We start from the raw sequence: 23,555 nt of genomic DNA on the forward strand, positions 1-23,555 counted from the left end.
AGGTGTTGGCCATCTGAGGGGCATTTGACAGCAAGGGGGGACCTGCTATAAGACTTTGAGTACAGTATAATGTGCTTCAAATAAAAAAAATGTACCAACTCCTTATTCTTGTTTAAAATAATTGATATAATATATATATGAATGTATATGGAGTGTGATAAAAAGGTGACCTTGAAATTGTGGCCTTAATGGCGACGCAAGGAAAAATTTGGGTGCACCTAAATAAAAAAAGTTAGGCGCACCAGTGCGACCAAGGCAAAAAGTTAGTCTGGAGCTCTGGTTTATCTTACTTGGTGTTTATTTATTCATGTTTCCATTTTTATTACAACAAAACATGAACATCACAGTTTAATACTGTGGTAAAAACAAATGTAAAAAAAAAAAAAAAAACTTTTGTCACATTTAATCTTTTGAATTGGCTTAATTAATTTTCTCTCCAAGTAGCAGCTTTTTATCTGCCGCTTAACTCATCACACAGCAGAAAATGTGCGTGGATATTAGTGCTGAGTGGGTTAAGATAGTACACGCAACACATCCTGGTTTTTAATAATTAGTCAGTAAACTCAGCATTGTCTGAAGCAGGCTGGAAACTGTGCACTTTTATTTACAGTCAAAAACATTTTGCATCCGGTGCGTCACTGTGCTTTCACTTGAAGTCGGGCCCCAACTGCGGGACACCTGTTGTACTCGGACTGTTTACACACGGTAGTTACACGGATTGAAGTTCTCCGTCGCTACGACGGATTTCCGTCATTCAGAGTTCACAGAGGCGACTTATGTTATGAGATCAATGTAGATCGGAGGAGAACAAAAAAGTGTTGGCTGATTTTTATTGATTCAGATTGCCACACTCTACAGCCAATAGAATCGTTTACAGCGTGTGCGCACCTGACCAATGACAGTGTAGTGACCCACACAGGGCGGGATCTAAACACGGAATGGCGCTAAAGTTCATCTGCGAGACTACGTCTCGCTGTTTATTCATTTATTACAGATCATTCAGTCCAACTGAGCCGTTCTTGCCACAAGTCCTGGTCATGAAGTCCACCAGCCACTGCGACGCATGTCTCTTTGGGTCCAGTATCAAACTGAACGACGGTCAGCTCAGCTGCATTATTTGGTTTTCCACAAGACGGAAGAAAGGTGCACCGTTCCTGTCGGCGCTGCAATACCAGGTCGATGTGTGGAGTGAATGGAGCAAGCCCCTTTTTCAACTCCCATTGCCAAAAATCCATTTAATATGTTGTCCCCTGATAGAGGACATATCAGATATTAAACTGATAAGAACAGATACTACACTTGAGCTTGTCACCTCCCCACTAGTGGATTCTTGACACCATGAACTACTACAACTACTATTTCTAGTCATAGTTCCATATTTGCCACGGTTCATTGTACCCCCCCCCCAACCATCACACACACAACCGCCTAACAAGCGCCTGGGTCTGTCTTGAGTTTTCTCCCTGAAAGGACGTTTGTGTCTAAAAGAAAGCTGTTAGAACCACTTTAGAAACACACGCATGTATAGGACTTTATATATTGCCATATTTCATCACTGACTTCATTTACTCCTAAAACGCCTGCTAAAAACGCCTATAAAAACCTATGTTATTCTGGGATAAATATCCTTATCTCCTGAGGGTTTTCTGAAAAAATATTAAGAATTGTCAACGTCTACCAAAATCTTATTATCTAAGCCTCTGTAGCACATAGAAACATGAAATAAAATGCATTGTAAAGGTAAGAATCACAGGTTTTATTAAAACATGCTCCCTTAGCACTAACATACAAACACATTTTTCAAAAGATTCTCAAAAACAGATGGGGATAAAAAAATATATAAATCGATTATATAAAATATATAAAAATAACATGCCAACACACTGAACAAGGCATCTTGTTATGAGAGAGAGGGTTAACAGTCCTGAGGTGGAACTGGGAACAGTCTCAGTCTCTGAGCTCCATGGCTCACATCTCTCCTCTTTGGCTTGTTGAACAGCATTATCTTCACAGACAGACGATCCCCGGCCGCAGGGGCACACAACAACGGGGAAATGAAACACCACAACGGGGGAATGAAACGCCACAATAACGAGACGGTTGGGGTTAGGAAAAAAAAGAACGGGGAAAAGGAACCGTCACACGTGGGACACGCCGACAAAGGAACTGCAACGGCGCGGCACAAAGGTACTGCCACCGCAGCGGTGCGATCCCGGTGAAAGTCCTGTGTTTTTGACAGACACACTGACGGACTCTCACACACTGACTCACATACATACATACACACACACACACACACACACACACACAGTCAGATCAAATTTTGGTGCGGGGAAGGACATGGTGCATGAAGCGCATTCAGCGGTGCAGAGGAAGGTTACACTGCTTGCACCCCATCAGCGTTGATCCAGGACGCACGTTGGTGCCGCAGTGCTTTAGAGAACACTCCCTGCAGGTCTTCCTCTTATTGTTGAGCTGTACCAGGTCATGCTCAGCAGAAGCTCCAGTTGGGCTGGTGGGGAGAACATTGGGAGCACTTCTTGCAGTGACAGGGACGATCAGCTCCTGGGTCAGATCCTCCAGCCAATCCTTGTAGCCGCCCCTCCTATACTTCCACTCGGCTCCTCCCGCAGACCTGGCAGCCACAAAGGCATTGTAGCACGCCACCGTAATGAAGTAAAAGAAGAGCCTCCTCCACCACTTCGTAGATCGATGATGGATCTGGTAGTAGCCCACCATCTGGTCCAGAAGATCAACTCCCTTCATGTGTTGCTGATAGTCAGCAAGACATGCTGGCACCTGAACCTCCGTCTGGCGTTGACCGTTGGACTTCCTCCTCACTAACCCATGAGCTGTCGGGTGCGTGGTGTTTGAGAGGACCATCACTGCCTTGGTGTCTTGCCAGACGCAGAAGGTCAACTCATCCCGCTGCGCCACATTAAACTGATGTTTTTTCAACTCAGCCTTCTTTGTCAGCTGCTCATTTTTGGGGAGGTCCTTCCTGTTGGCACGCGTACCGTTCCACACCCCCTGACCGCAGGGTCCACCATCAACTTCACACTGGTGTAGAAGTTGTCCATATATTCCGAAGGTTGGACCCATAATAAGGGGTCACCAGGTCTGACACTATGCGGTGAGCCAGATCTTTCTCTGCCTTACCCTGAATGGCCCCCGTATACACCTCAAAATTGGTGACATAGCCCGTTTTGCTCTCGGCCATGACCCACACCTTTATACCCCACTTCACCGGCTTCATGGGGAGGTACTGCCGGAAGCCCAGGCGTCCCTTGTACTTCACCATGGACTCATCCACGGTCAGCAAAAACATTGACCTCATAGAGTGCCTGGAACCTAACCAGGAGGAGGTCCATCCACTGCCGGATCTTCCACAGCTTGTCCGCCTTGTCCACCCACAGGATCAATATTATCTTGGAGATGGAGATATCTTAAAATGCATATGATAAGATTAATTTAAGCCTAACATTTATTGCCATCATTGTATTTATTCATTTATATGTATTGCTATTGATGTATATTTATAGCATTTATATTTATTTATTCACTATGCCATAATTATATTATTTATTATGCTATTTATTCATTATGCCAGTATTGTATTTATTTATATGTATTATGTTATTTGTGTATATTTATAGTATTTGTATTTATTGTTATTTATTCATAATGCCATTATTGTATTTATACACGTATGTATGTATGTATATATGTATATATATATATATATAATATATATATATATAATATATATATAATATATATATAATATATATTTATATATAGCATATATATATATATATATATATATATATATATATATATATATATATATATATATATATATATATATATATATATATATAATATATATATATATATATATATATATAATATATATATATATATATATATATATATAATATATATATATAATATATATATATATATAATATATATATATATATATATATAAATATATATATATATATAATACATATATAGATAAAATAAATTATATATAAATATATATATAAATAAATATAAATATAAAATAATATATATAAATAAATAAAATATATATAAAATATATAAATAACATATAAATATAAAATATAAAAATATATAAAATATAAAATATAAACATAAATTATATAAATAAATATATATATATAAAAAATATAAATAAAACATATATAATATATATATATAAAATATATACACAGAGAGACAGAAGAGAGAGAAAGGACAGAAAGACAAAAAAAAGAAAGATAGAGAGATAAAGAGACAGGAGAAAGACAGAGTATAAATATAAGGGGCGGCGGCCGGCCGACAGGCGCAGACACACACACCATATAAATAGAGAGAGAGAGACAGACGCAGAGAGAGACAGAGAAAAGAGGAAAAAAGACAGAGAAAAATATAAATAAATAGAGAGAGAAACATAACAGACACAGAGAGAAAAGGGAGAGAGGAAAGGACAGACAACTTGTGGTATAAATAAGACAGAGAGGACACACAGAGGCGGCAGGAAAATACACAAAGCAGAAAACACAATAGACAGAAACAGAGAGCAGAGCATACAGATGCAGGCACAGAGACACAGAGAAGAGAGAGAGGCACAGACACACAGAGCACAGACACAGAAGAGAGAGAGGACAGAAGGGGGGGGCAAGACGCACACACACAGGCAATACACAGCATGGACACAATGGAAAGGGTGGCCAGCCGAGACACAGCACAAGGAGCAGCAGAACACAGACACACACACAGACACAGACACACACCGCACACAGACACACACCAGGAAAGGCCGGACCCCAGGACACACCCCACAGCACACACAGGTTCCCAGAGGATACACCAGAAAGAAAAAAAAAAGTAGGAAGAAGGAAAGTAAGGAGAAAGGTTGAAGGAAGGGGTTGGAAAGTGGAAGAAAATGGAACAACATGGATGCCGACGAGGCCGCAATGGATATTCCGTGACACACGTCCCTTCCTCTAATCCAAAATTCCATCCCAAATCATGTCACCCTCGCTGCAACTCCTCCTCTGCCGTAGGCCTTTTCCCGCCAGCAAAACTGCCACCTTTAAAACAAATGAGAGAAGTTTTTGTTTTAAGTCTTGTTTATGCGGATGTGAGAAGGTGAGGTTTGGGAGGTGGTTGGACGGATGGACTTTAGCCGACCATAAGGAACGTGGTTTTTTATCTCAACAAGACCATACCATGTGTATTTAAACTAATGATAGTAAGCGCGTTTATGCTGTCTTGATGTGTGTTTGATGGAATTATAGGGTGGTTGTGTTGTGCGCACGGAAAGAGGGGATGGCACACAGCGCGCCACGCATGCGGACGTAGTGTGGGAGGTCAGGAGTGGAAACGATCGCGGTAGGGCGTAGATGTAATGTTTTGCATTTGTGGATCTTAGGACAACCTAAAAACACACAGGGTAACACATTGGACAGGGTGATAGGGTTGTGCAGGCCTATAGCTCAACATCAGCCAGAACACAACAAACTCTTACAACAATATGCACAAATAATAGCTACAGACTAGTATAGTACAGCAATAGGACGCAACAATTATAATAAATAATGGAAAATAATAATGTAAAACCACTGTTGGGTAAACAGAAAATGGCCCCCGGATTGGTCAGGTCACAGAATACATCTCCATGGTAACTGAGTGTGTACTTTTTGGTGTGTTTTGCGCTTTGGAACGAATTAAATGGGTAAAGTAGGCCAGGATAAATGGGAAACCCCTTAATGGTTGGATGGACTTATTATGTGAAATAACAAATGGTGGAAGAATGCACGGTGGTTAGGGGCAGTTTTTACAACTTCACCTACTTTCACTTACTTAGAGTGTAGTAAAGTTTATCAATTACCAAGTGTTGGAAGCAGTTTTTTTGCCAACTTGACCTACTTTCACTTACCTAGAGTGTAGTAAAGCTGGTGTTGGTAGGGGCAGTTTTTTTTACAACTTGACCTACTTTCACTTACCTAGAGTGCAGTAAAGCCGTTGATGTGATTGCGTGGACAGGGACAGTGGCGCGCCCACACGAGCGTTTGGGAAGCGTGGGAATAACAGGAACCACATTACTCACATTAAAAACTTACATTCTCGTTATGTTTTATCTCGATAACGATTCAATAAAACAAAAACATAACTCGTACCAGCATGAACAGAAAAACACATCTCGGTTATGTTTGCACCACACTGGAAAATAAACACACTCGTTTTTTTATAAAACTTTAATAAATAGAAACATAGCCATGACGAACGCAGATGGCCAGCACACACTGAATGACCCCCTCCGTTAATTACCCTACCGCTCGTAACGCACTATCCATACACCCCATTCATAAATCCTGCATAACATCGCTTTCATCACATCTCTTACTTAACTTGAACATCGCTACGCAGCTCTGCATGTATATGCACGCATACTAGAGGAACGAAGCCCAATGGGGGATGAACGGGTTATATGCCCCACGCCATCGTTTTTTTCTCTTTCGCCGCCGCTGTGAATACATAGCCGCTCACGAATGTTTTTTTCTCCTCTCGCCGCCGCTGTGAAACGCAGCACCACGCCACGTTTTTCGCTCGTAGAGCTGTGTGAAAGCCGCGAAGTGCCTGACGAAAATACTGTGTTCTAAAATTATAAAACACCGACAATGCCCATTTTTTTATGTACCGTTGGCACCGTTGGCGATGATGCCAGTGTTAGCAGCATCGGCGCTGCGCCACTTCCGGATCTGATGGGGGCAGTATACGCTTCAGAGGGTTCCAGTCAATACATTCAGAAGAAGGTCACGAAGAAGTGGCCAAACTCACGTCTTTCTACTTACGGTACATACGAGCGTCAACTCTACCCGACCTAAAAAAACGGCATGTTCACTGCAAACTCACAGTCCTCTCTTTCCAATTTAGCTACAGCGTAGCTGCATGTAGTACAGAGTATGTAGTGTATTCTGGTTCAATATGTATCTAGTTTTGTTCAATATACCAATGCTCCTGGCCAACTTCATGCACAGATATTTAATACGGGGCTTCTAGCACAGTTTGTGGTCACCCAGACATTTATTTTCATAGACTCTTTCAATTATTTCATTATCAATTACTATTTATACATCTGTATTTATAGTACAATATCCAAATATCATGAATTTAGTTCCAAATTTCATCTTGGTCTTGTGCCATACCCCTCAGACCTCAATCCCCAAATAAATAAACAAACAAACTGGTGCACAGCTGCTTCAGTCTGAAAGAGTCCTCCAGCCTTCCTTAAGCCAACCACTAACGATTAAATCAGGATCACCTGAGTAGAGCAGACAGGGAGAAGCAAAACAAGGGGGGAGCTTGTAACACTCTCGTGTTGGGTCCTCATGTGTCTCTTTAAGGTTCCACTCTCTATAAAATCTTTCTTACAGACTGAGCAGCTAAATGGTCTCTCTCCTGTGTGGATTCTCATGTGCATCTTTAAACCTTTCTTATCTCTAAAATCGTCCTTGCAGACTGAGCAGATAAATGGTCTCTCTCCTGTGTGGATTCTCATGTGTATCTTTAAAGCTGCACGCTCCGTATAAGGTTTCTTACAGACTGAGCAGCTAAATGGTTTCTCTCCTGTGTGAATTGTCATGTGTCTCTTTAAACTTCCACTCACTGTAAAAGCTTTCTTACAGACTGAGCAGCTAAATGGTTTCTCTCCTGTGTGGATTCTCATGTGTCTATGTAAATGACCACTCCGTCCAAAAGCTTTCTTACAGACTGAGCAGCTAAATGTTTTTTCTCCTGTATGAGATCTCATGTGCCTCGTCACATCTCCATTGGTGCCAAATCTTTTCCCATACTCAGAGAAGCTAACTGCTTTCTCACCGGTAGTACATCCTGAATCACTAACAGGGAATGCATCATTATTCAGAGAGTTTAAACCTGACTGAGGTTCTCTGGTCTCCTTCAAATCAGCACTGTCATCAGTCTCAGATTCAGAAGAATCTCCAGTCTCGTCATCAGTCTCTGGTTGTAAATGTGTATCTGGATCGGATTTCATGACCAGTTCTGGTCCTCCACAATCCTCTCCATCAGCTTCTGTTTTGATCTGTTCAATTTGCATTTGATGAAGCTGTGAAAACTGAGGTTTCTCTTCATCATCTTCGCTCTTCACAGGGACAGGAGTGAATGTGAACTTGGTGATATCAGCCTCCTCCAGCCCTTGAAGCTGCTCTTCATTCTGACTGATCCGGAGTTCCTCCTGTTCTTCTTTAATGTGGGGGGGCTTTGTGTCCTCCTGGTCCAGCCTGGAGCTCCACTCCTGCTGATGTTCTTCACCAACAATCACTTTCTGGACATCTGAAGGTAAAGCTGAAACATAAAATAGCAGCTATTAAGGTGAATCTTAACAATACTTTGATAAGTATTATATAGTATAAGTAGCTCTATTCACTGTCATAATAAATAGGGGTGTCAGGATTTTTAATTCAATCTTCCATTTAAAAGATTTTTTTTCCAGCACTGACACAATAACAAGGGGGACATGAATGCAATATGAGTTTAAAGAGGGTCAGCTGAATGCACCATGAAGTCCAGTCGGAGCCAACAAGCTTTAACAATTGTTTGTTACATAACTCACAGGGGAAGGCAAAATGCCGTCACACTGGTAGCTCAAAAGAAGCATGAGGATTGTCCAGGTCTGTTGTTTCTAGGGATGCAACAATTATTGACTTCTTTGGTACGATTATGGTCTGAAAAATAATCACGGTTTGATTATTATGCATTCATTATTTCACTGCTAATGTATGAAATCACATGAACACTGTTGATTTTAGTTTGTTATGAATTGCTACCTTTTGAAAAAGAAATAACAGTTTTGAATGTTTTGAAAATGATTATCTGATCAACCTTTTTATTTAAATTCATTAGAAAAGATTAGACACTAGAGGCAAATCAGTCACACCACAACCAAAGGCCAAGTTGGCAACAACAGTGTTGCCCTTAAGAAAAAGTCTGACCTTTTTATGGCTAGAAACGGCCCTGCTAGCTGGTGTGTCTAAAAGTTGGAGGAGCTGCTAGACAAGATGCACCACTCATGGGGAGATTAGCAGCATGTTGCCAATGCTGGATAAGCATTCATTTACAATCATAAATCATACAATTGTCATACAATCGGGCGAAAACGCAGGTCTTTTCATTTATTGTGAATGCCTGCAACAAAAAGTTGTGAATGATTCATCTTTTGGAGAAAAGCAACCCAACGTCACCCTATGGTGGACAACTAGGTTACCGCTGATCATTCTTGTCTGCTTTTCACTTACCAGGAAACATCTTTGCCTTTACTGCTGCCACAAAAAGTTTTAAACACTATGAAGGTACAAAAACCAAACACAAGCACTGAACTGCCCAGGAGTCTCATTTTTACTAAAAGTGTACGTACGCCCAAAAGCCAAAAATGGCGTACGTAAGCAATGATCCCTTTATAAATCAAAGATTACCCACAAGCGTGCGTACATGGACCAGCCTCTTATCCCGCCCTGTACACGCCCATTTTTAACCATAAATAGTCAATGCAAAGCACCTCGTGAATGCTGATCAGTATGTTAATGACCCTGGCAGTTGTTCTTTACGCCGAATCATGACAACTGGCGGGGGAAAAAGCAAAAAACTTCAGACATGCTTGGGAATTGCTGCAAATTTAATTATAATTTCCGCCTTTTCTCGCATAGCGTATAGATGTATAGACTACAGATATTAATAATACTGTCCAAAATGGCAGGCATAATTTTGGATGGACATAATGGCACTCGGGGACGGGCGGTGCACCGCACCATCAACACCTGCCACCGCACATTGCGTTTCGTTATGAAATTTTTTTTATATTATTTAAAACACTCATTTATGTCATCAACACATCCATGATTCATGGAAATGTTGTGTAAAACACAACAAGCCACAAAGAATGCTGCGCCTTTTTGAGGACTGTACTGTAAAGCGCCTCCTGATCTATCCAAGCACCTGAAGCGCATTTTCAGTAATATTTTTCTTTGTAATTATGTATGGTTTGCAAAAATGGGAACTGATGCATCCGTTTAGATGAGAGAAGTGTATGCGCGTTGTGCACATGCTACATTATGGCCAAGCATGCGCCCCTAAAATAGCCTCTGAATAACGCGCCACTGAATTTAGACTAGCGCCACTGACTTTAGACCAGGTTTTTCCTGGTCTGTGGCAGAATTGTTTTCTGAAACTGCAAAATAGCACCAGGGAACGTTTGCGCCTGAACACGCCTCCTCTTCTCACTGAACTGCCCCCGGGAGCGCAAATACATTCCCTAATTTACCGACGTGCGTCTGTGGAGGGAAAAGTCTGCTGTGCGTCGGGTGCAAAATAGGAATGATACATGCGTCGGTGTACAAAGGCAATTGCGCTGAGTGCAAGACAGGGCCCTAAGGGTAACGATTGCGTGAGAGCTTAACGGCTGTATTTCCAGACTTTGACATTTGATGATATATGCACGGTATTAAAGACCGATATTTAGTTATTTACACTGTGTTCTGCCGTTATCTATCTATCTATCTATTTATTTAACTGTATAGTAAAGTTCACTGACCGGGATGAGGAAGAGGTGTTTTTACTGTCAGTGAATAGCACCAAGTGAAAGGCAATGTTTTCTGTATATCTAGTGAAAGTGATCATGTCGTTATTTCAGATAAGTACCGGTAAACTTATCTAGATCTAGAAAATAGAAGGCATCATGCTAGCTATGGGCTAACTTGCCAGTCCCACCTGTGAAATCCCGACGGTTGTAAACACATATTGATTAGATATCTCACGTTTTGATGGTAGCCTACTAGCTCCAGTAACAACATATTTGCCTAGTGTTTATTTATTACTTGGACGGGGATGCCGTTCAGCTTTTCGCAAGTTTACACAGCTAGGTAACGCTACTCCGACGTTTCGCTAACGTTAGCGCAACAGCGTTAGCCTAGACGGCTAGGTAAATATTACGACTGCCTTCGGAGTTTTCTATATCTGCGTCCACGTTGTCAACATAAGACCTGTGGCGTTAGTGCTCCTTTTGTACCATCATTTTATTTAGTGAAACGTTAAACTTCGCTCCTACGAGATGGTTTTTGTTAATTACACACAAAGCTAACTGGCTATAGTTAGCCTGTACGTATGCTAGCGGACATTAGCTAAGGTTGCATAGCCAGCCAGCAGCTTCGCGAGTAGTTTCGGCGAGCTAACTACGACAGCTAACACATCCACGTGTCTCAATTTCAAACATCACTGCAGATTGACTGCTTTTAGCAGCAGAGGTTGATTGTGGGTGACATACTGTCGTGGTTAGCTCGCCGAAACTACTGCCGATTGCCGAAGTTGCTGGCTGGCTACACAACGTTAGCTAATCCCGCTAGCATACGTACAGGCTAACTATAGCCAGTTAGCTTTGTGTGTAATGTTATATAGCTATAATAGCTGTCTAAACTTGTGAAAAGCCGAACAGCATCCCCGTCCAAGCTGTGTTTCACTTTCCCTCCATTATTATACACATAATAAAGACACATGGACTCGGTCAAGACCAAAAGCCATATTTTGCCAGACCAGTGGCAGAGACCGTGACCGTGACAGTGAACCGAGACGGGGCTTTCGCCTGGTCGTCTGCCCAACGTGACGTCACGCAATGCATTGTGGGGGAAAGGAGAAACCGCTGTAAAATAGTACTACTTTTTCATATTTTATTCCGTTTTGGGACATCCATTGTATTTGATGTTGTTGGGTAACCGTTCGAATGTTTATTACCAACAAGCAAATTGCAAAAATTTCTTAGAAAATAAACCCTGCAATATGGGCTTTAATGGTTTTAAATACGCCTGTGCTTTTCCTACTATGACATGTCAACATGTCTGCAGTGAAAAGGTCTATTCTGCAGTCTGCTAATTCTTGATAACAGACCGTTGCTAACAATAACAGACCTTTCCTAAGTGTGGTTCATTTATCAGCTGTGGAGAAAAGTGGAGCACCTCCTGTCCTCCAATTCAGGCATTGACAGTAGCTTTTACTTATTAATGCACCTTTTCAGTTGTGACTGACTTTCAAACTAGATAACAATAAAAGTGACATGGCATTATAAACCAGAGCCAACTCATACAACAATGACTCTCCCCCAACAGGGTAACGTTAACGTTAAATAAGAAGAAATATAAGAAGAATATAGAACATTGTAAACGTCTCCCACCTCTCCGCTGGCCAGCTGACAGTTTCCTCTCAGAGTCCATGTTGAAGTGTCTCTCCTCAACTTCTCCCCGACCTGCATTTGAGGAAAAACACGGAGCTCACAACATATCCGATAACACACGTTAGCAGGAGCTAGCTGCGGCTAACGTCAGCTTAGCGCGCGGACTCCCTGCAACAACAGCAGTAAACGCGTTTCCGGTCGGAGAAAGAAAACAGACCTGCTCTTTGTAGCTCCGTTTCAGGTTTTAAAACCTCATGCAGCAGTTTGGGATGTTTCTCTCTGGAAGGACACCAAACACTGGCGCCTTTTACCCCGCCGTCCTCAACACGAGCTAAAATGCAAACAATGGGACGGAGGTCGTAGCATCTTCCGGGGCCCGGAAACACAAACACTACTTCCGCTACACGCCTCTGCCCTTCAGAATAAAATAAAGCGTTTTAAGAGTCGATTTTACCCACTGTCCTTTAATAAGATGAGATAAGATCAGTGGTTGAATGTAACTTAGTACATTTGCTCATGTACTGTACTTTTAAGGAATTATCATACTTTATACTCCTAATGAATTGTACTTTTTGACTTGGATTTACTGAACAGCACAGATTCCGGCAGTACTAAATGAGGTCTCTCTGTTCGTTAAAGCAGGGGTCTTCAAAAAATTTTAAGCCAAGGACCCCTTAACTGAAAGACAGATGGAGCAGGGACCCCCCTACTACATATATTGTATAAAATGAAGTTGCGTATTAAACTGGGTGTTGGCATGATTTTATAAATGTGAATCCTCTGGATCTGTGGATCTTAGTGACTACCTTATCTATAGGCCAGTTAGCCTATCATTGGTGGGGATTTATATATATTGCAAACAGAGGTAATCTTTGCAACAACAAGGTGCTGCTGGGATTTGAACCCAGGATCTCCTGTTTACTAGACAGGCACTTTAACCAACTAAGCCACAGCACCTCCTTGAGGACTCCTGTAATGTTAAGTCTTAATTTCTCTTTTACCTTATATAAGCTGTATAATATACAGTATACTGACAGATTGATAAATCCTTCCTGTTATGCTCTCCTGTCAGTCTCTCTGTTGGCCCTGCCTCTCTGGCTCTTTGTTTGTCCCTCCTCCCCTCCTGCCTGTGCCGGCCAGCTGATTACACACACCTGTTCGTCATCCCACCATCACCTCTCCAGCCGTACACACCTGCCAGTCATCAGCTATACTCAAGCACAGTATTTAAACCCTGGATCCACACACCATCTTTGTTTGATCGTTGTTTCTGCCACCTCGGTGATATAAACTCCAAGTGCTTCAGAACTCCTGTATATTTCCCTGTGTCCGTTCCCCTGCCTAACTCTGTGTTGTTTTTCCCCCCCCCATTCTCTGCAGTTATTACATCCATCATTCTGTCTCCAGTCAGCTGGCCTCACCAACCGGTCCCCTCGCGGCGTCCTGCTCCACCCTGCCTCCACGCCTGCTTCCAGCCTCCCCCTCTCTTGCTCCTCGGCACCCCGGCTTCCAGCGCCCCTTCCTCAGCTTCCTCGCCCTCGATCTCCCCCGTCTTCCCCGAGTCCCCTCTCCTTTACCCTTTCCTTGATTTTTCAAAATAAACATTTTTGTTGAACCTTAGTCCTGCGTTTGGGTCTGTTCTGTCACACGTAACACATCCTGTCTTAGACATGTGTACAGCCTCGGTTGTCATCGTTACTATAGAAAAATAATAAAATAGAGAAAGAAATTCTGCTGAATGCAGCGCAGCATTTTCAGCCTGGAGGAAGTTTTGGACCATATTTTTACATTTTGTCCTTGACATGTTTTCTCGTGGTGACGTAAATCGCCAGTGGTATTCAGAGGAAAGGAACAGTAGCTGTATGGGTTGACTGAAGTAAGTATTAAGTAACAGGTGTATTTTAACATATTTCTTCTATTTCTTTTAGGGCTGCACGATTAATCTAGTCACAATCGCGATGTTATGTTACATAACCGCATAAATTGTGTGATTTAGGTAAGCAAAAAGGTGGGCTGTGTGCGTGACTCTGTGTGCCCTGCAGTCTCCCCGCTGTTAACAGCCTTCACTTTACTGACAGTATTAACAACAAATGAAGCCACCGTTCTCACTGTTCACCGTGGAACTCCCTTCACGTCGCCTTTGCCGTCTCTTTTCCTCTCGCTTTTCCTCTCGCACGCATTCTCCCTCTCACCGATGCCTGATGTACTGTATGGTTCTGTGTTGAATCTACATACTCTGAATGATCATACTCTGAATTACACTATCCCATGGATGTATAAGTTGTTACCTAGTAACAACGTCCACAAAATGTATACATATATTGTGTACAGACGTTGTACAAATTATATTTTGTAACGTAATCAATAGTTATTATAGCCTAATACACCCATCTTGAATGTCATTGGTTATAAGGGCATACACTATGTATTAATTTAATAAGGATATTTTTGTCAGTTCATTTAGTAAAATTATTAAATAAATTATTAATTAGTAAAGTTATTTTTAAAAGTATTGCACCTTTTATGTATTTCTTCTCATGCTCGTTTAACTTTCAAGTTGAATAACACACATTTCACAATTTTAAGTTTCTGTATTTTCCTTGATAGTCAAATCCACGGACCTGTTTAAGAAAATAAAGGTCCAGGAGGATCTCTGATGTGGACCGTCCTCATCACCAGCGGGAGGCAGCAATGCGGCAACACTGCATAGTCTGCCGGGAATGGACAGAAGAAGAACAAGAAGAACACTGCCGGAATTCTAAGGAGAAGAAGAAGAAGAAGAAGAAGAAGAAGAAGAAGAAGAAGAAGAAGAAGAAGGTTCATATGTTACCGACCTAAACACCGGAGCAGTTAGCGGAGAGGAGACGTTAGCCGGGTCCGAACAACGGCAGAAACCTCCCTCGAGGAGTATTAGTCTGCTGCTCAGACATGGACCGACACCGGAAACAGCTGGAGGAGGTTTTAAAACCGGAGACGAAGCCGCGAGGAGAAGGTTTGTTTTTTAACCGCTGTGCTAATGAGGCTAAGCTAACGTTAGCTGCTGCTAAACCATTCACAACCTGTTTAGCCGCAGCTAGCTCCCGAAGCTTATGTGTTTTAGAGGAGGATTCACTAAGAGTCTTAGTAGCGTTAAGTGTTTATCTCTGTGTGTGTGTGTGTGTGTGTGTGTGTGTGTGTGTGTGTGTGTGTGTGTGTGTGTGTGTGTGTGTGTGTGTGTGTGTGTGTGAGAAAGAGAGCAAGGCATAAGTGAGAGCAGGGAAAGGAAATGCAGAAGGTGTTTTAAATAGCGTTTAAAAAAAGTATAACTAAACGCAATGTTCGGCGGCCGGTGTTGATAGTGAGCCGCACCGTCCACACATTAGTCTATGTGTGGGAAACACTGCTCTGGGCGGAGGGTAAACCGCAATTTCTACACCACTAACGAGGCTCAAAATAGCACCACACTTCAACGGTAGCATAATGAGGGTCCCTACATGTAAACCGAAGCATTGCGAACTTTGTAAGTGTACAGGCAGTTTATTAAAAACATAGTTTATAAAGACTTACCGTTGGTGTATACAGGCAGGCGGCATCTTGGGAAAACTGCCGTGACCAGTGGAACCACAAACGCCATGTTTGAGCTATGTTACTGGTTACACAGCGTTTTTTTTTTTTCTGTTTCTCGTTAAAATGAGATTTTCTCATGGTATTGTTTTGAAATATTTTTCTTGTTATTACTAGATGTTGTTACAACAAGAAAGTGTTTCATTCTTTTCTGTTTGTTTCTTAACGTTAACTATACTGAACGGACGGTTGAAGCATTGAACTTGCTTACTTGACTTAATTATCTCAGTCTTCATAACATTCAGCTTCGGCCAGCTTCACACTCGGTCTGTCTGCGTGTCACACTCTCAGGCCACCTCCACACGTACCAAAACGATCTCCCCCATTGCTATAATCCGTTCAAGGAGTTGATAAGCAGACAGATTAGCTAGCTAGTTGATAAGTTGTCTACTTCCACTTTATAAACAGCTAACCATAGCAGTTAACATTACATCCCTGTTGGAGTGGTCAGCTATTTTAGTGATCATTAACGTTAGCCACATAACATTAGCAATATATCTTGTGTAGAATCCAGGACCAGCAGAGCAGAGGGAAGTGTCAGGGAGCAGAGACAAAGTATTTAGATGAAGTGAGCTGGTTTGACCGTGGAGATGGGATACGGTTAGCTTGACCGCAGTCGTGGCCGTGCACTAGCTAGTGTGGGGTAAGAGGTTGAGGGGTGTGGTGATGACATCATCTGATCACCCTGATTGTTACCCCTCTCAGTGGTAGCTCCTCCACTCCATATATTTATAATGGAGCTAACCAGAGCTAACTGCTAACCGGCGCTAACCGCTAATCAGAGCTAATCGTTGCCAAGCGAGCCTTCAGTTCTGCGTGCCTGTATCCATTAACGGCATGTATGGACTGGAGCCCGAACAAAACCCTTCATGTTATTAAAATGGCTGTAAAAGTTTTAAACTACAACTCAGAGTTGTTTGAATGACAGAAATCAGCTCAAGGTACGGTGTAGCGTTAGTGTGCTAAGTTGCTGCTTTCTCTGTGGAGTGCAGACTGATTTGTTCTCGCGAGTCATGTGACCAAATCACAGCCTTTGTGATTTAGGAAATTGCGTTTTAACATATTTAACAGGGCTCCTGGTGCTGCGACGGAGGGAAATATGCGAATATCGGATTGGTGCACCCCTAATTCTTTCCGATATTTTAAGTATTTTTAAAAGAATCGTTCAGGCACCAGTATTGAAAAAAATCCAAGCGATACCCAACGCTAGGCATATGTTTCAATACGTACAAATGTATATTTTAAAAGAAGAGAAGCACAAAACTAGAGCTGGGCAATATATCGATATTATATTGATATCGTGATATGAGACTAGATATTGTCTTAGATTTTGGATATCGTAATATGGCATAGATGTTGTCTTTTCCTGGTTTTAAAGGCTTACCAGACTGTTGTAACTGTTCTATTATTTGCCTTTACCCACTTAGTCATTATATCAACATTACTGTTTATTATTTATCAAAAATCTCATTGCGTAAATATTTTGTGAAAGCACCAATATTCAACACTACAATATCATTGAGGTATTTGGTCAAAAATATCGTGATATTTGATTTTCTCCATATCGCCCAGCCCTACACAAAACGACAGTTGGCGACATTTAATACAGCCTGTTTATTGCTAAGGCCATATGGTCAAAATACATGCTTTATTAAAAATGTAATAACAAGAACGTACAACAATAACGTATTTCAACAGTATATTGCTGACACAACAAAAACAACCACAACCACTAGATGGGGAAAGGGTATTTTACAATAACTTTTGAATGCACCACGAGGCTGGCTCGGGACGTTCAAGTGAACGCATAATCTGTGTTGTTTTTCCGACAAAGGCAGCTGCAGACTGTTGTACGTCCCGGTATTTGAATCCTCTACAGTGAAATGCAGTCACACTTTTCACCATCAAACATTAGCTGTCAGCATTTTAACCGTTTACTCCAGCTGCTAGCTAACAGTAGGCTAACTTTACCTGCTGCAAAGTGTATTGTTAAGTAGCGTCACATGCAGCGATGCTTCGGTTGTCTCTAACGCCCGTTTCGGCGCATCAGGGAGAAGCGCAGGCATTTCTGTGGCACCGAAATGAGGCACCGAAATCCACGTTGCTATTCGGTCTTGTAGATACTGGCCGTATTAGCACCGGGTCCAGGTACCCAACCCTACATATGCTTATACATTTTTGTCTACGGTCTGCAGCAGAGCTTTCCTACCTTCCAGCTCTGTAATTTTCTCAGACAGACTGACAAAACTTTTACAGCTTATTGGAGAGCAGGGTGGAGTTATGAGTTTTTGGAGTGGGAGTGTACTAGCTTTAGGCGACAAACTCAACAGCAGAGCAGAAGAGTTGTGCTCAGTATTGTATGATGGACGTTTGGGACCTGGGGTAAATCAGATGAAGTCATTATGAACCGGTGTCCTTTATTGGAGTCAATTTAGGCAGTTAGTAAAGTATTGCTAAGATTCACATTAATGGCTGTTTGTGTTTCAGCTTTACTTTCAGAAGTCCACAAAGTGATTGTTGGTGAAGAACATCAGCAGGAGTGGAGCTCCAGTCTGGACCAGGAGGACACAAAGCCCCCCCACATTAAAGAGGAACAGGAGGAACTCCCGATGAGTCAGGAAGGAGAGCAGCTTCAAGGGCTGGAGGAGGCTGATATCACCAAGATCCCATTCACTCCTGTCCCTGTGAAGAGTGAAGATGACAAGAAGAATCCTCAGTTTTCACAGCTTCATCAAATACAAACTGAAGAGCTCAAAACCGAAGCTGATGGAGAGGACTGTGGAGGACCAGAACCAGCCATGAACTCAGATCCAGATACACATTTACAACCAGATACTGATGACAAGACTGGAGACTCTTCTGAACCTGAGACTGATGACATTGCTGATTGGAAAGAGACCAGAGAACCTCCGTCAGGTTTAAACTCTCTGAATCGAGGGGTAGGGCCAATCGGGACTGGTAGATATCCCTTAAAACCAAGGACTTTCGCGAGCTTACTTGAAACCGAGGGGTACCCAGAATACACTGCGCAACCGGCAACAATGGCGGCCAGATCGACCAGAGAGTCCCATAAATGTAAGTATTTTCGGCTTAAGTAATTGATTTTAAAAATGAGGACTGTCTTGTTTTGTGCTTTACACGGTCCTGTACATATGTTAGCAACCATGTTCTTAATTGAAAAGTTTTTTTAAATCGCTAGTTTGCTACGCTAACGTTACATTGCTGATTTGCACAACAGTCCCGCATTTCCCTGCCTTGAATGGACTCCATGCATGTCTACAGTGTGAACTAAACTCCATTAGCGGCAAATTTTGTTTGATATCGGTGCCTAACCCTACTTGCTTTGGAGCCATCGACGCGTGCTTGACATATACCGTCCTGTATCACACAGGGACGCCGGAGGAAACCCGGCGGCTGATCCACTTTCGGGCTGAAAAAACGAGCTGAAGTTTCTTAAATCAAACTATGCCGCAAAGCAACTATGGGAGTGAGTCGTGCGTTCACGTTGTAGCCATTCATTGTTGTGTCGGTACTGTATTATTGTAAGCGTTATTGTAATTCATTCCTGTTCGTGCACCTGTACATTGTTGTTGGTTGTGATACAGGACACTGATGAAAGAGATGGGGTTGGAGGGAAGGGCTACCGGCCAGCAGGCATCAAAGAAGTGGGAAAATCTTAAGCGAAAGTACAAGGTATGTGATGTTCCGTTAAAGAAAAAACCCTTACATCTTCAATCTCAGTACAAGGCAATGAATGCATATACTGTATGATTGTAGGCATTATTTTGGTGTTTGTTGTGTGTCCTTCCAGGAACTAAGAACTCTCAAAACGGGGTCAGGTACAGACAGGGGGGAAGGGACCGCTGCAACCTGGCAATTTTATGAAGATATGCATAAGGTGTTGGGTGCAGGGCCCTCGCTCGACCCTCATGTGGTGGTGGCATCCTTTAATGAGGATCCCACGCCAATCCTCATGGTATGTAATGGAATTTCAGAATAGCAGAATGTTAACATGTTCTTATTGTAATGCTCCCTCTCCAGAAACATAATTCCTACATGACATGGTCACAAACATTTGTGGATTGTAAATCAAGATGTATCTTGTTCCTTTAGGAGACTGTTGAGCCCTCATCCCCAGCCAGCACCTCTGCAGCCATCAGTTCACCGCTGCCAACTACCTCAGCCCCCCCCAAAAAAAGAAAAAAAAATCCCATTCTGGATTTCCTCATCGAGGAGTCCAAGAAAGAGCAGAGGCGCCACGAGGAGCACGAGGCCAAGACGGAGAGGTTCTTGTGCCTCTTTGAAAAGATGATAGATAAGCTGTAGTTTTTTTGTTTGTGGTTGTCTTTTTTTATAGTTTACACATTTGAGTGCCTTTTTTATATATATATATATATATATATATACTTAACAGTATACAGAATGACGTCCATTCTGTTTTTATTCTCATATGTTAAGTGAGTGTTGTACTTTTGAGAGCAAAGATTAACCGGAGTCAAATTCCTTGTTTGTTTGCGCCAACCTGGCCAATAAAGCTGATTCTGATTAAAGTTATGGTGTTAATAGTTGATAATAGTTCTGTAATACACTATATTTTTATATAACGTTATGCTTACTATATTGGGAAATAAAGACAGATTTTTGTTAAAGGGGTGATAGAATGCAAAACCGATTTTACCCTGTCATAGTTGAATAATGACAGTTCGGTGGGTAAATAGGACATACATAGAAGCTCAAAGTCCCACTGACACCCCTTTACTATGAAAATCTCATATTTTGAAACTGCCGCTGAAAACGGGCGAATCCCAACAAAGCTGAGTTGCTTACGCAAGCATCTCAAAATCCGGAACCTTAAGAGAACAGTCACGCCCCAATATTTACATAGGCTACACAACTGACCTGAGATCAGGTAGTCTTCTGAATCTAGCTAGGTCACGCAGATCTCTGCTAGTCCATTACAAAATTCACTTCTGAAACTTTTTTATGCGAGAAATCAACCATATAAAGTTCAAATATGGGCCGCTTTACGAAAATGGATGGCTAATTGCAAATTTTTTCCGACTGTGTGTCGGAGTTTAGTGCCGGTGTTGGTGCTGCCTGGGTTGCTACATCGCCACCCTGACCGCAGTGTCAGCGAGCTTGTTACGCCCGCAATCTTTTACTGCAGCCCGCAGGTTCCAGTAAATCTTATAATGGGTATGTGTGTTGAGTTATTTAAACAAACAATCGGGGAAATAAACGCCTCTTGTCCGCCAGTCTCATTGATAGAGCCGCGGTGAGATGGAGTCCATCAATGAGAGCTAGCTAGCCTCCTCCTAACTCTGACATTCACAAAAATACATTCAATTGATATCCGAAATCGGACAAGTGTTAGCTAAGCTTTGTAAGACCTTGAGGAACCTGTAATATTCATGCCGTGACGAAATTCAAACTGTAAATATACTTTAGTTATGCGAAAGTGAGCAAGCTGCGATATTTCCCCATTGTAATGAATGGGACATATAGCAAGCAGCTGCTCGTCCTACAAAGACGCCTTGCGTTCATAAAAATGCCTTAAAATCAAATCGGACACAACGGTTAGCTTTATAAGACATTGGGGAATGATGTATAAGTGGCGTGACGAAATTCAAACTGTACAGTGCCTTGCGAAAGTATTCGGCCCCCTTGAACTTTTCGACCTTTTGCCACATTTCAGGCCTCAAACATAAAGATATAAAACTGTAATTTTTGTGAAGAATCAACAACAAGTGGGACACAATCATGAAGTGGAACGAAATTTATTGGATATTTCAAACCTTTTAAACAAATAAAAAACTGAAATATTGGGCGTGCAAAATTATTCAGCCCCCTTAAGTTAATACTTTGTAGCACCACCTTTTGCTGCGATTACAGCTGTAAGTCGCTTGGGGTATGTATCAGTTTTGCACATCGAGAGACTGACATTTTTGCCCATTCCTCCTTGCAAAACAGCTCGAGCTCAGTGAGGTTGGATGGAGAGCGTTTGTGAACAGCAGTTTTCAGTTCTTTCCACAGATTCAGGTCTGGACTTTGACTTGGCCATTCTAACACCTGGATATGTTTATTTGTGAACCATTCCATTGTAGATTTTGCTTTATGTTTTGGATCATTGTCTTGTTGGAAGACAAATCTCCGTCCCAGTCTCAGGTCTTTTGCAGACTCCATCAGGTTTTCTTCCAGAATGGTCCTGTATTTGGCTCCATCCATCTTCCCATCAATTTTAACCATCTTCCCTGTCCCTGCTGAAGAAAAGCAGGCCCAAACCATGATGCTGCCACCACCATGTTTGACAGTGGGGATGGTGTGTTCAGGGTGATGAGCTGTGTTGCTTTTACGCCAAACATAACGTTTTGCATTGTTGCCAAAAAGTTCGATTTTGGTTTCATCTGACCACAGCACCTTCTTCCACATGTTTGGTGTGTCTCCCAGGTGGCTTTTGGCAAACTTTAAACGACACTTTTTATGGATATCTTTAAGAAATGGCTTTCTTCTTGCCACTCTTCCATAAAGGCCAGATTTGTGCAGTATACGACTGATTGTTGTCCTATGGACAGAGTCTCCCACCTCAGCTGTAGATCTCTGCAGTTCATCCAGAGTGATCATGGGCCTCTTGGCTGCATCTCTGATCAGTCTTCTCATTGTATGAGCTGAAAGTTTAGAGGGACGGCCGGGTCTTCGTAGATTTGTAGTGGTCTGATACTCCTTCCATTTCAATATTATCGCTTGCACAGTGCTCCTTGGGATGTTTAAAGCTTGGGAAATCTTTTTGTATCCATATCTGGCTTTAAACTTCTCCACAACAGTATCTCGGACCTGCCTGGTGTGTTCCTTGTTCTTCATGATGCTCTCTGCGCTTTACACGGACCTCTGAGACTATCACAGAGCAGGTGCATTTATACGGAGACTTGATTACACACAGCTGGATTCTATTTATCATCATTAGTCATTTAGGTCAACATTGGATCATTCAGAGATCCTCACTGAACTTCTGGAGAGAGTTTGCTGCACTGAAAGTAAAGGGGCTGAATAATTTTGCACGCCCACTTTTTCAGTTTTTTATTTGTTAAAAAAGTTTGAAATAGTCAATGAATTTCGTTCCACTTCATAATTGGGACCCACTTGTTGTTGATTCTTCACAAAAAATTACAGTTTTATATCTTTATGTTTGAGGCCTGAAATGTGGCAAAAGGTCGAAACGTTCAAGGGGGCCGAATACTTTCGCAAGGCACTGTAAATATAATTTAGTTATGGCGACAGTGTAGCTAGCTAGCTGCGGTATTTTCCCATTGTAATGAATGGGACATATAGCAAGCAGCTGCTGGTCCTACAAAGACGCCTCGCGTTCATAAAAATGCCTTAAAATCAAATCGGACACAACCGTTAGCTTTATAAGACTTTGGGGAATGATGTTGTATAAGTGGCGTGACGAAATTCAAACTGTAAATATAATTTAGTTATGGCGACAGTGTAGCTAGCTAGCTGCGGTATCTCCCCATTGTAATGAATGGGACTTATAGCAAGCAGCTGCTGGTCCTACAAAGACGCCGCGTTCATAAAAATGCCTTAAAATCAAATCGGACACAACGGTTAGCTTTATAAGACATTGGGGAATTATGTTGTATAAGTGGCGTGACGAAATTCAAACTGTAAATATAATTTAGTTATGGCCGAAGTGTAGCTAGCT

The 23,555-nt window shown here is 41.9% G+C and overlaps 2 protein-coding genes and 2 non-coding genes across 12 annotated transcripts in view; 1 reads left to right on the forward strand and 3 right to left on the reverse strand.

The window, feature by feature from the left end:
* Positions 1-1,138: 1,138 nt before the first annotated feature.
* On the reverse strand, positions 1,139-1,327 carry LOC120554797. Its single transcript, XR_005638580.1, has one exon. It is a non-coding gene; the product is annotated as a U2 spliceosomal RNA (small nuclear RNA).
* Positions 1,328-6,673: 5,346 nt separating this feature from the next.
* LOC120554247 (zinc finger protein 32-like) lies at positions 6,674-12,657 on the reverse strand. 2 transcript variants are annotated; one of them, XM_039793025.1, is made up of 3 exons: positions 12,468-12,657; positions 12,251-12,322; positions 6,674-8,379 (listed from the first exon to the last, which is right to left on the reverse strand). In XM_039793025.1, the coding sequence occupies exons 2-3, from the start codon at positions 12,288-12,290 to the stop codon at positions 7,322-7,324; spliced, it is 1,098 nt and encodes a 365-aa protein (XP_039648959.1). In that variant the 5' UTR covers positions 12,291-12,322; positions 12,468-12,657; the 3' UTR covers positions 6,674-7,321. The 2 variants fall into 2 exon arrangements, with proteins under 2 accessions (XP_039648959.1, XP_039648957.1); XM_039793023.1 differs by having other exon boundaries at positions 6,674-8,367; positions 12,468-12,646.
* A 476-nt stretch (positions 12,658-13,133) lies between these two features.
* trnat-agu lies at positions 13,134-13,207 on the reverse strand. The gene has a single exon. It is a non-coding gene; the product is annotated as a tRNA-Thr (tRNA).
* Positions 13,208-15,058: 1,851 nt separating this feature from the next.
* Positions 15,059-23,555, forward strand: part of LOC120554234 (zinc finger protein 501-like) — a 223,975-nt gene continuing 215,478 nt past the window's right edge. For 3 of the 8 annotated variants that reach the window (XM_039792993.1, XM_039792995.1, XM_039792998.1), the window contains exon 1: positions 15,059-15,242. In XM_039792993.1, the coding sequence (XP_039648927.1) occupies positions 15,179-15,242 (64 nt within the window). In that variant the 5' untranslated portion in view covers positions 15,059-15,178. Of the gene's footprint in view, positions 15,243-18,340; positions 18,929-19,244; positions 19,348-19,458; positions 19,547-19,664; positions 19,830-19,966; positions 20,375-23,555 lie in introns of those variants that run through there. The other 5 variants (XR_005638335.1, XR_005638334.1, XM_039792999.1 and 2 more) reach the window with 5 other exon arrangements.

Source organism: Perca fluviatilis, chromosome 24 (genome assembly GCF_010015445.1).
Source record: "Perca fluviatilis chromosome 24, GENO_Pfluv_1.0, whole genome shotgun sequence".
NCBI lineage: Eukaryota > Metazoa > Chordata > Actinopteri > Perciformes > Percidae > Perca > Perca fluviatilis.

What these genes read in the sequence shown, in the direction of transcription:
- LOC120554247 (XM_039793025.1), bottom strand. Translation starts at nt 12,290, where the DNA reads ATGGACTCTGAGAGGAAACTGTCAGCTGGCCAGCGGAGAG. An exon ending in GTCAGCTGGCCAGCGGAGAG is followed by an intron (nt 8,380 to 12,250) that starts GTGGGAGACGTT and finishes TTTATGTTTCAG; the next exon opens with CTTTACCTTCAGATGTCCAG.